This window comes from Anopheles cruzii, chromosome 3 (genome assembly GCF_943734635.1).
Source record: "Anopheles cruzii chromosome 3, idAnoCruzAS_RS32_06, whole genome shotgun sequence".
In the NCBI taxonomy this organism is placed as follows: Eukaryota; Metazoa; Arthropoda; class Insecta; order Diptera; family Culicidae; genus Anopheles; species Anopheles cruzii.
The window spans coordinates 69149848-69162979 of record NC_069145.1 but is presented as its reverse complement, the minus strand read 5'-3'; the positions used below and the strand labels follow the sequence as shown (position 1 = coordinate 69162979).

Here is a 13132-nt window from a genome sequence, read left to right as displayed (position 1 = left end):
CAGATTTAAAGCATTAAAAAAGTCGAGCCCCCCTCCCGTTCGCCGCCTCGTCGTGGTCAGTTCAATTGATCTCGCGCCGTGCCGTGGTTCCGACGGAACCGACGAGAGACGATAAACTCGACTCGCCGACCGCCGCGTGTCTCGGTTCCGTGTTTATGTTGGCGATGTTTATCTTAGGTTGAAAACATAAAACAATCCAAAGCAAAAGCAAAAGCAAAAAAAAACGAACGCGCAGAAACGACCAACTTCAAGTAGAGAGTGTGCTGTTGCCCCCTCAGGCAGCCAGCTCGGGCAGCGGTATTGTAGTGACCTCGACCGGGGCCACCTGGAGTCTGCCGGTGAACCCGGCGCACACCAGAGGAAAGCTCTCTCGGACTAACCCGGAGATCGAGCATTATTTCCGTCTATGGTGTGTGTCTGGGGGGAGGTAACTGGATTATAAAGCTCCCTCCCTTAGTGCCCGGGGGCCTCCCGGTGCCGTGCACTCTCTCGCTGCACTCGCAGTGTGTGACATCTGGTCTTGAGGTTTGCCGTCGCTGGCTTCCTTTTCACTACTACGCTCCGCGCGTTGCTCTCGATTACGGTGTCGTTCCGAACAACCCACCAATCCCGGGGTTTTCTTGGCCCTTTCTACGTGGTGTCAAAGTAGTAGCAGAGGGGTAGCGGTGGGGGCCAGTCGGCGCCTCGGAGGTGCAACAGCAGCAGCAGTAGCAAAAGTCTTTGCCCGATTTTTCCAATTTCGCCACCCGTCGTCTGGCGTCGCCGTTGCCGCCTTTTTTTAATCTTCTTCCCCCAGCCGGGACCAACGAAGAAAAGGATTCGCCACCGCCGCCTTTCTTCCCGATGGCGGAGCGGTGGATTACGTTTTTTTTATGTTCGTTCCGCGCGGGTTTCACTTTCTCAACCTATAACGGGGGAAGAGGGAGAGACGGGTCCGAGCGCACAAGTTCGCCATGATTAACGATTTGTGCTTAATTTTAATAACTGCACAGCTTTGGCCCACCCGCCCCGCGGTGGGGCGGCCAAACGTTGAAACGGATAAACTATTGCTATTTATTTTATTTATTATCTCCACACAATTTGTTGCACGGCGCCACCCATTAAAAGGGTGCTCCCTCCCCGGTTCGATCCAGTTCGGTTGTGGTGTTGGTTTCCCATTTTCCGCACTCGCGTTCCTCGCGCACACGACAGCAAATGAAGTTCCTGTGTATGGCGATGGTTTTTCGTTTGTTTTCGGCTTTTGTTAGTTTTTCATTGGTTCAGGATGGCGGCGCCACTCGAGGGTTTTCCGGTTCTCCGGGGGTGGCCAAGGATCACGGTGCGGCATCGGCACGTAATTGCATTCTTTATGATTTTATGTGATTGTGCTTATTAATGTTGTTTCTATCGTGTTTTCGGTACATGACGATGAATGTTTTATTTCTCGGTTCGCCACAATAAACGACAAGTAACCTTTGAGGCAAGAGAAAAACCCGGCAGCCACTTGATTGCCGTCGGTTTAATTGAGTTTGATAAGCACAGTAGAGAAATATTTTTCCGTCGCAGTACTTTGATCAATGTTCCATTTAGACAGACAGAGGACAGAGTTGTATTAAGCACCGTCCTTAAGTATTGCACTCCAGTTGTCTCTCAGGATTCAAACTGACGTCTTTCGCAGAGACACATTAATCAAACACGAACACTAATTGTCTAATGTCTTTTATAGCAACTTTAGAGCACGACAATTCTTTATATCTGCGCCACTTTTTTCTTTAAAATTTCATCAACACCTATGTTGGCGTCACCTTTATCCTCCGCCAATTGAAATGAGATTAACCGTTGCTCGAGGAACGCCAATAAAAAATTTACGTTGACACTAGGAGGACGATGCGGCCGGTCCCATCAATCCAGTCCGGATTCAACCTGACGCATCGTTTCAGCAACGGTGTGTCAACGAGCGAATATCGTGTTCCGTGCGGCGCAGTTCTCCATCCATCCATCCTTTTAATGCCCAGCGAAAGCGGCGAGGGCCATTTGTCTGGTACGCCCTCCGAATTTACACGCTGCTATGTTGCACCGTTGCTCGGGGTTCCGCTGTGTAAAACTGTGTTCCGAAAAAAGAGTTTCAGTTTTTGGCCAAATTCACCATCAGCGTTAACGTGAAGGACTTTTCGTTTTTACCAGAGCCAGAGCCTTCGAACCTCGCTCTCTCTCTCTTTCTCTCCGATGGGTTGGCCTTGGTCGTTGCCAAAAGCAAGTGACAACGGAGCACCTACATGCCCGGCAAACGGCTGCCGGTGCAGTGTAGGGCGCGCAATGACTTATATGCTTCGGGTGCCTCGGTGATCCTCGGATCCTCGGTGCTACAGGACATCAGGTGCGTCCGTTGTTAGGATTTTTGTGGATTGGATTTTATTTATGAATCAACTCTCTCTCCGCGGGCGCCCAGGACCCAACAGCGAACGGTCTCTGAGTTCGCGGCGAGTTAATGAATTTGGTTCGCGCGCGGTGTCACTAACGATGTCACCATCTCGCGCGGTGTTACCCGTAAAGGATTAGTTTTCGGAATCGGAGGCTGTTTTTCTATTCGTTCCGATCCGCGTTCCCAAGCGGCTGAAAAAAAAGCGGGACCTATCTTTAATCACATCCGACGGGGCCGCTATCTCTTGCACGGACGGACAACATGGTGACGGTGCATCTGCAGCCCGGCCGAGTTTCAGCCGTGTTTTGCAGATGGAGAGTACCCACGCGGAACTCAAGAGAAAAATCAAATGTCGATTAGCCGTGTCGCGTCCGAAACTGTGTACACGCGAACGCCATTCGCGTTTTTTTTCTTCCACTCCTGACGTTCGTTGCTTCGCAAATAATGTGCGACAGACGTTGGCCGAAAGTTCTTGCATAAATTCGACACTCAAGCGAGGAGAGCCCATATATTCGCTACTCGCGGGCCGGGCCGTAAACAAGCGGCGGCCGTATAAAAAACTGTCTGGCTGGCGATAAAGTTGTGACAATTGGTGCCGGGACACGGACACTCTTCCGGGTGGTTGTGCTGCGAAAACTTCCCGACAAGAGCCAATTACACTTCCTCAGACGGCCGCGGTAAGCCCAGTAATGAGCGCGCAAAGCCATAAAGTAGCATCAACGAGCCGCGTCGCTATTACGAGCTGTTACTGGAAAGAAATTTGCACTTTGCACCCGACCGAACAATCCCAAATTTTCGTCCGCCTCGTAATGGAACGGAGTAATTTACAGCATTAAAAAAACGCCAGAGCGAGAGAAAGTCAACCTGGAAATGGCCAGTGAGCAGCCTGCACTACTAGTCTGTGCGGTTGGCTTTTTAAAGCTCGGCATTTCGATGAAACTCCATTTAGTGAAATTACAACAACTTGTTTCCCCAAGATTAACATTATGCCGTGGCGCGGTGGTGAGCCGTGCGCAGCGTTAAGTAAACGCACAACGTGGTGCTGTAAAAGGGCCAGCACACCCCGGACCCATTAGAAGCGCCATTGGACGGTGCAACAATAAATCAATAAACTGAAAACGTTTCTCGGATGCGGCTTCAGAAATCCTCAAAAATATCGTGTTAATTGTTGCCGTGCCTCTCAGCGCACGGTGGCGCGGCAACCATAAACCCGGTCCGTCCCGTTTCGTAACGGCCACCATCGACGAGAACCCATTAGAATGTGTTTTGAAACGTCGTCGTTGAACACTCTTTACACCTTCTCAAACTCGATTCTCTTCCCGTCTCTCCTTTCGTTTCAGCGATGGCAACCCGACGGCTGCTGACGGTGCGCTTCATCCTTATCGCGGCATCGCTGGCCGCCGGCCTGTCGTCGGTCAGCGCGGACGAAATTCGCGACACCCGCGAGGGCGAAACCGTAACCCTGAAGTGTCGCTTCAGCGAGCAGTCGGCGGCCAGCGACTTCTCGTACTACTGGGCGCGTTCGACGGGCAACAAATTTGACAACGTGGCCATCAAAGGTGTCCAGCTCAACACGAACTACAGGTACGGTCCGGTGCGTCGCCTGCCATCGGTGCACCCCGTTATCGGCATCCGAATTGGGTATTTTCTGGAAAATAAACGTGCGAACCCCATCAGCGCGACGGACCGAGGGCGAGTCCATTATTCCGGTTCGTGGAAATGCTCGCGGAATCTCGCACAACAGACACTCATATCCTGCCTGCCGGCGCTGATGCATCAAATTTCGACATTTTTCCACAAGACAGCTTCGATACGCCGGGCGCACCGGAAGTGGAGAGGCACATCAGGCGGACCATTTTCGCGAGATCACGGTCGATATGATCAGGAAATGACATGGACCCCGTTCTGTGCCGCTGCTACATACTTTGTGTCCGGCCTCGGTGCATCATTATCATCGGGCGTGGGCCGCGCAAGGGGCACCGCACACGCACCCAGTGATCGATATGATGATGAGGGAGCATATTTACTCATTTATTGAAATTCCGTCGCGGCCATTGCCGTGAGCAAAACCGAGGATGCCGTGATGGGTGTGTTCAAACAGGAACCAGTCATTGTGCGCCCCGGTCGGCGACAGCCACGCCATCAATCACAATTTTCGAATTACGAAACGATGAAATTTGTGCGCTTTAAAAGGGGCGCACACAGTGGGCAAAATATTTCGCATTAATTCGTTTAAAATTCTTAACAATTTTGCGACACAGGAATCGAACCCATCAGTCGCACTGTCACCAGGATCAGGAAGCGCACGGATGCTTTCGGTTTCTCAGTATTGTGGGCGTTTGAGGTTCTGCGCCAGCCACTCTTACGTGTTGTGATGTCCATTCATTACTCTTAACTATTCAGCAGCACACTCATGGCGAGATATCCTTCGCTCATTGAGCGATTATCTTTTCATATTCACGAGGGTGAAGGAAAGTGTTTTACTTACGTTTTTCGGTGGCAGTGCGCACACCTTTTTCACACCAACACACGTGTGTGTATGTGAAATATGTTGCTGCAGCCCCCTCCGGAGAATGAATATTCATTCGGGGTAAACTTTGTGGTGGAGCAGTGCAAAATGTCGAATGAGGCCTTCGTTGGTTGGTTGGGTTGGCACTTGTTTACGGAGCTCGCGTCGAAAACGATTAAACCTGAAAACAAATTTGATTACAGCGCGCGTACCTGCGCGAAGAGAAAGCGTGCCCTTCACAGCTTCCTTCCGTCGGTGCCGACGACCGTATCCTGAGAGTCCTTTTCAACCGTGTCCAGAGCTTGTTGTTTTTTGTAGAGTTGCATTTTTCATGCTCTTTTTATGGCTCTTTGGACCCTCAACGCCTCTACGTGTGCTTGGTGCGCGCTATGAATGATCGCCGGCCGGCAGTAAGCCAACAACCAGGTCAGATCGATGCCGGAAAAGAGAGACAGAGTAAACGCGCGGTGTCGAGCTACCATTAGTGGCCGGTAGGTGTTCTGCCGAACGATTTTGATTGTAGGCTGCCACAGTGTCAAACGGGTTGATAAAATGTCGTACAGCCCGCCGAAAGGGCGGTTTGATTATTATTTCATTCCGACCGTTAAGGCCGCAGCATAAAGACCGTGTCGGTGATGAATATTAAACATACGGCAGTTTTTAAGCGATTGAAATTGACTCCCCTCGCTCTCTAGGAAAAAGTGCATCCTTGTGTCGCTAAATTAGATCTCCTCATTCTGTTACTAACGAGTACTCAACCGTGCGGGGATATTGAAAATGTATTTTCCTTTCTTGGACGATGCGTTCTCGGTATTCTCTCGGTGATCCGGTGAGGCCCACAAACCAAACTACCGAAATTGCTCCTAATTTGCCCATCAGAAACGCTCTCGATTCAACCTTGGTCCTTAGTCCGGTCCGGTATGTGTGTAAGCGAAAGCTATTATGATTGCCAAACCTGATTCCTAATCTCGCCCTGAATGATTCTATCAAACACAACAACTGGACCTGTCCGGCCGGCCAATCACATTACTCTACTTTCGACATTTCCGTCAAGCGGCTCGGGCTGTGTTCTCGGATATGGAACGTAAGTGACGTGCCTCACACACACACAGTGGCGAAAGGTGAAAGTGTACAAGTTTCGTGTGTGCAGAAACTTACTCATCAGCAGCAGTAGCAGCAGCAGCATTCACAGGACACGACCTCGGAGCGCCGTGAAGCGAGTGAATGCAGAGCCTAAGCCCAAGTTCCAGGACCAAACCGAAAACCGCACACCGACGCTGGTGACCGCACGGCGGGGATCGTCCTTTGGGGGGCCTTTTGATTTGTTCCATTTTGTCCTTTGAACTTTTTTCGTCCGTGTGTGCCCCCCCCCTCTCGGCCTAGTTCCGAGAAGCTTCTATGTTATTTGTCCAATAAGTGTGTGGGGTGGGCGGGCAGGATTGGGTAAGGCCACTCAACCACTGCCCACCACCGACATCGGAGATACGTAGAGGAGAGTTCTTCATTCAGAATGGAAACCAAATACAAGCAACAAAAAAAAAACAAATAATGGTCACGTGTGGGCAAACATAGACAACATTTCTTCGGTAGCTTTTGCGGGGGGTCCCCTGGCACCCAGCAGGGCAACATAATGCACAAGCAACTCGGCGTACACTTTTCTGTCCTTTTGCCAATCTTGTGCTCAATTTTTGAATAAAACGTATTACCGTATGGATGGTGTCGTTCTCTGCGCGCCAGTAAATTGATTAATCAGCCTAATGAAAATCCATCATATAGTGAAAGTTGAAAGGGATACCCTTCAAGCAACACCCCGAGTAAAAATAAGGAAGCTTTCAGGAGTATAACAAGATTCTGGGAATACAATTGACCCCCACTATTCAAATACTGTGTGCGGTGATGAAAACCGCAACATCAATAGCTACCCATTTTGATATGCTATTTTCATTGTGGCCTCTGGCTTTGATTTCGGGATCCATTTGTTTGTGTGGTTCCAAGTAATTTTACGTTTCGTACATCGTCGTTACACACACAAAAAAGAAGAAAATACTCGCACTCGCAAATGTGTGTTTAATTTCGCAACATTGAGCACAACTCGAATTCTGGTTTTTGTTACCACAAATGCCTTCATTAATACACACTCCCCACCGGACAGGATTCAAAATGGGGGGCCCTCCGCCATAATAGCAACAACGGCGGCGAGGTCCTGCTTTTTGCACCATCAACCAATAATTGCTCCGGGGTTCAAAGGATCTCTCCAGGGCGCGGATGGTAAAACCCCCAAAAAAGGACCCACACGGCAGCACACACACACACACACGGCACACACTACTTCCGGTTGCGAACCAGTTGTTTATTGTGTGCCGTGCCCCTACCAACAAAGCTCACTAGTTTTCATCACTTTGTGTGTTGTTTCAACCGGCCCAAAACCCGAGAGCGGTCCTACCGCCCGCCCGTCCGTCCGTCCTGCTGCCATTCAGCATAATTATGTTGCCGCATAAAACAACAACCGCGCCCTCTGCCATCTTTTTTATAGTTCGTTGTTCCGGGGCAACCCCAAAGCACCGGCGGCTTGGGTCTTGGGCACATCACGAGCGTTACCGGCTCGGTTCGACCTCCTGATCAACCTGTTGTAGGAGGTCCTTTTTTCGTGTCTTTGTTTATTTTTAAGCACTTTTTAAAGACCACCGCCAGCACCCAAACATTAACCTACCCTGGTTGGGTTTACACCGAAAACCGAAACCGAATTAACTTTGCACCCAAAACAGACGAATAACATTACTATCCCGGGGGTCCCGGGAAAAGTTGCCAACCGGGGGTCGGGGAACCGTAAATCATTTTATTCCATTTCGCCATTATAAGCCCTCTGCTCATGATTTATTTTATGATTGCTTCATTTCTTCCAAATAATTCGCCAGCGCGTCCGTCGTGGCGCACAAAAATCGGCAAAAGCACGCGCGTTCCTAATTTTTATGGGCCGCCGCCCCCGTTCGTTTTATGGTTTTAGTGGGTTTTAGTGAAGCCATTGCCGGCAAGCCCGGTCCGTTGCCGCTTACCATTACTGCGAACCGTATTATCCGGGGTTGGCCCCGGATCGGTTGGTGCCTAATGTTGCTAACCGGAAGCCCCGCCAGCTTCGAGCCAGGCCAGTCCATGGCGGCAAGATCGTCAAATGGACCCTATGGTTTGTTAGTTTTTGGGGTCCTTTCAAGAACAAAACCAACAAACTCTCTCTCTCTCGCTCTATCTTGCTGCGTGGAACGTAATTCTCGAAATTCGTTCGACGGAACCGTCTGCTTTTGTGTGATAGTCCGCACACACACACACGCCGGTTGGCTGGCTTTCGTTAATCGTTTCTGCATCAGGTTGCATCAGGGCCGGGGATGCATCGTGGCCAGCGGCGGCGGCGGCGGCGGCGGGGCCAAGTACAATAATTTCAATTCCCGTTCCAGCGAGTTGCGCAGAGCACGCGCCGACAAATCATGTGCGCTCGGTTTGCTGTTCGTTGCGCTGAAATGCTGTTTATTTTGGGCTTTTATTTCCCTCATTTTGCTTCCCGACCCAAAAGCTTTCCCGCCCAGGACATTACACACACACACACACGCGCATAGTTTTTGGCAGGACGACAAGGTTCGATGCAGCGCCCGAGCTCTGCCGTCCTCGGCTGTGTTTTGATTAGACCCCAAGCAGCCAGTGGACCATCCAAAACGGGGACGAAACTACCGCACCCCTGTCCCGGATAAGGTTCTCGTCGGAACCGCCTGACCGACTGCCACCGGTCGACATCTGGGTAAATGTTGTGTGTGTAGGAGCTGTTGTGACCGGGGCCAATGTTAAAATCGAACACGGTGTGGCCTTATCCCCGGCACGCAGAATTAGGTTCACAAAGGTTTCGCTTGGTCCATCGCCGTGTTGGCGACCAGCCGGGGGCTCTCTCGGTGTGCAGCTCACCGAGACAATCCGCGGGCGCCCTGCGAAAAACGGTGCACACGGGCTGGTGGCTTGGGCGGATAAGTTTTGGGGTGTACCCGAGCTAGGACCGGGCAGCGAGAGAGATCGATCCACACGGGCGGGCGCGTACCAGTTGCCAACCGCGGGCGCGGACCGGTTGCGGATTCGCCAAATCTTTTAATACTATTTAGATTCGGACGACGCCGCACAACACCATCCGCGGTCCAGAATCCAGGATTTTGTCGTCCACCATGGGGGATGGGCACAAAAAATGTGGGAAAATTAAATTTCCGGGGCTCTCTCTGTTCGGGACAAACCGGCGGACGACCGACCACGTTACAACCGATGTTGCACCCGGTGTGTTGTAGATTTTTGGCACGATTCCACTTGAAGTACGAAGTCTCCGATTGCACGCCCCGCGCCCCCGGGATATGGGCTAATCCATTTTTAAGGCGATTTTAAAATTGAAACATTTAAAATTGAATTCAGCGAAACCGTGTGTCCGTCGAAATATGTGAGGGGTTGGTCCGAAAGTGTAATCGATTTTTTGTTTCAAGGTGCATTTCGTTAGGTTCAAGAAATGTCGGGGTTCCAATAGCTGCTTCATCGTATTATTGATGGCCCGGGATGGCCCGTATTATTGATTTAAAATGCAAACTGAACATGAAATGTTGAATAGAAATACATTTTCTTAGCCGAATAAGCTTGATATGATCCGATTACCGATCGGATTCTTGTGAAGCTCTTCTTTGCGAAATATTCAAAGTGTTTTCGAACTATTCTCCGTTGGTTTCCTGAGCCTGAAACTTAGACTTTCTACAAGCTGAGGAACTCCCATTACCAGCTGCACTGAGGAAGTTAAGTTAAGCTCAGTATAAAGTTTTTGGTCTAGTAACTTTAAACTGAACTTTAAACTGAATACTATTTTAAGGAATGAAATGCTCTCCGATAGCTCAATAAACTTTCAAACGCATAACTTTCGGACCGACCCCAATCAGTTATGCGAACGTCGAATCAATCCTTCAGAGAGGCGCTGGAACAAGTTCGACGTATAAATAGTTATGCTCGCCGTGCGATGCAATGTTCAATATGCTCTCATTGCTACATTGCTACATGCCAGGCCGGCCGGGGAATGGATAGGACGTCGATCGGAATGTTGTTGAGCCTGGCGTGGCGTGTTTTATATTTAGATCGCGCTCCATTCACCACCACCGAGGTGGGCCTCGCAAGCGTTGTGAAATGAAACAATAAACAACCGTCAGTTGCGGCAGTAGGAATGTCGGTACATTCGTAAGTTTATTTGACACAATTCTTCCCGATCCGTCGTCCGGTCGGCCGTCTCTAATGGACGCGAGATGTTTGAAAGAATGCCCATCCTGTGACGACGGTGTCTGGTGTGCTGTGCGCCCTTTTAATGTATGTTTATTTCGTTCCAGAATCGACTTCCGGCCGGAGCAGGGCATCTACGATCTGATGATCATGAACACGTCCTACAGCCGCGACAACGGACGCTTCGAGTGCCGGGTGAAGGCCAGCGGCACCGGGGCCGACGTCCACCAGGAGTACTACAATCTGACCGTCTTGACGCCGCCGCAGCCGCCGTTCGTCGAGCCGGTTGAGCTGAGGGCCACCGAGGACGAGCGGTTCGAGCTGACGTGCAGCAGCCTCGGAGGATCGCCGGATCCAACCATCACGTAAGTGGGGGGTGTCTGGGAACCGCCTGCCGTCGATTGCACTGAGTTTGGCAATTTCTCTCTCTGTTCCTCTTCCCGCAGGTGGTACCGAGTAGGGTCGGAGAAACCGCTCAAGTCGAGCGTCGCGAAGGGCGGTTCGAAGGATCTGCGGACGTCGGGCAGCCTGTCGATAGTGCCGCGCCGCGAGGACGACGGGGCCAAGTTCCGCTGCGTCGTCTGGAACCGTGCCATGGCGGAAAAGGACAAACTGGAGACGACCGTCACGCTGTCCGTTAACTGTAAGTACCAACCGCCCATCACGTAGATCAAAGTTTGGCACACGCCTGTTGTGTCACAGCTTTTGCTGACGGCGGCGCCCGCAAGGCATGGAACTTCAGTCAGTCGGTAGAGAAAACTGAACCCTGTAGGAGAACATGTGACATCGGTGTGGGTCGGGAGCGCATCAGCGCAAGTGAAACTGAAGAATCCATAAAGCGGATTTCTTCCGAGGGAACTTTTGCCACAGTGTCGGGGTACGCCAAGCCCCTTCTGAGGACACTTTTTGTGTGTGTTTGTGCCTCGGTGACTGCACCCGACTGACGGAGAGCCATTTGTTTACATTCTTGATAGACTGTCTCCCCCGACGGCGCCCGCGAAGAAGGGGTTCGGTCTGAAACAAAAGTCCCCAGTTGTGCGCCTTGGTTCCAAACAAGAAGAATGTGGCAGACAAATATGACTTAATGTCGTTGTTCATCGCAAGGAAGGAAGTTTTGTAGCAAAGCAAAGCCCCACGGGGCACAGTCTGTGTGGAAGGAACGAACGGTTGATTTAGGGCCGACATCAGAACTGGCGGACTTTTGAGACATAAAACCAGAATCAAAGGAACGTTGCGGGGGTAATCGCAAGTCGTCGACGACCATGCCCGGGAACTGAATCGCGAGCTACGATTCCGATTTGGTCCGGGTTTGGTAATAAAGCGAGAAATCAAAACTAATAAACCATTCGGGAAAGCAATTCCCGATGACTTCAAACCCAATTACCGCGCAAACAACGCGAGTCCTGTGCTGCAACCCAAAGACAGGGACCTCCAACAATTAATTAGACACGTCCAGTGGAGAGGGTCAAAAGAAATCGATTACGGATTCCTTCGCGGTAATGAGTTCCGTGGGAAGAAGAGCACAGAAAGCTCCTAAGAGGAAATCCCAATGGCGTTCTCCGGACACAACAACCTCTCGTGTGTCCTGTCATTTATCTTGATGAAGTTGAAACTGAGCTACCTTTTTTTTCTGGTGGCAGTGGCTCGCGATGTGCTGAAGGACGTATGGAATTCCTGGCTCTCGAGGCCGCCTCCTCGAGGCTAAGCTTGCCCATATGTTACTATCGTCCGGTGATCAATCTCACGATAAATGGATGAGCGACCGCCGGGGTGGTGGTGGTGCGTGTGGATAGCAGGGCGCGGCTGTGATAAAATAGTAGTAGCCCTCAAGAAAGGACCGCCGGTGCGGAGAGCAGAAAAAAGCAGTACTCCCAAACATCATTCACGTATTCGCCATCAAGCCCACAGCAACCCGGGTTCGGTCCGAGAACGCGAAGAACCCCATTGAATCCAATCAGCGAATGGATATTTATATATATGAGCGGAGGGTTTATCATAAAAGCGTATTTATTATCATTTCCCACTTAGGGCGCCGCCGAGATATGGTTATCGATCTTCCCGGGTGCGCCCGGAAATTGATGGAATACGTGTGTGTTCCGCCTTCTTCTTTCGCTCGATGGCGAAATTCTGCCGACCCGCGACCACTTTGCCCCGCCAGGTTGTAAGGCCCAGGCCCAGTGGTTTGCTTTGGCCAATACTTAATTCATGATCGCCACGCGCGTGTCCGAATGGTGTGGGGCCGAATTAAATGCCTCGCGCAACTTACTTTCATCGTGCCTCGTGTTGAATGGGGGTCGCTGGAGACCCTCTATCACTGTAAAACTTTCCGCAATGGGTGTCCATTTCGAATAAACTCTCAACCACAGCGATTCGAGTGATTTTCATTCGCTTTAGAGTCGTTAAACAGCAACACACGCGCGCTGCACGGCAGTGCGAAAGTATCTGGCCGAAGCGCTTCTTATCCTGGAACGTTGATTAAGCAAGTCCTGCGTGACTCTTGCTCATATCCATAATTTCCATTTTTAATTTTCAGTTGAAGTTAAATCTTAGATTGATGATTTCTGTGCCTTCCTGTTGGAAGCATATATTTTTAGGATAATAAACTGAAACTGAAACTGCTCAAATTCTTTTACGCGCGCTTATCAGGACGACAGAACTTTCGCTGACTCAACGGAGTGGCAGGCGCTGGGCCCTCTGTCACCGAACGGAGATCCGATTCTCGGGGGCTCGATAAATATACCATCAAGTGCCGCCGTTGGGCCTCTCGCTGCCCGGAAAACCTTCCCGGAGAGCAAGAAAGCGCGGCCGAAGAAAGCGACCGTCTCAGCAGCGCGACCGTACCAAATAAAATTTATTGCATCAGCATCTGTTTATTAGTTTGACTTGTCACAAACCCGTACCCCGCGCGTCACCGGAAGCGCCGCCGTTCAACAGCTTACACGCCT

At 50.8% G+C, this 13132-nt stretch overlaps 1 protein-coding gene across 1 annotated transcript in view; it reads left to right on the top strand.

Annotated features, from left to right (window-relative positions):
- The first annotated feature begins 2255 nt into the window (after positions 1 to 2255).
- Positions 2256 to 13132, top strand: part of LOC128270869 (hemicentin-2-like) — an 81969-nt gene continuing 71092 nt past the window's right edge. Inside the window, exons 1-4 of the mRNA XM_053008295.1 lie at positions 2256 to 2283; positions 3742 to 3985; positions 10295 to 10552; positions 10634 to 10830. Coding sequence (XP_052864255.1) covers positions 2256 to 2283; positions 3742 to 3985; positions 10295 to 10552; positions 10634 to 10830 — 727 coding nt within the window. The remainder of the gene's footprint in view (positions 2284 to 3741; positions 3986 to 10294; positions 10553 to 10633; positions 10831 to 13132) is intronic.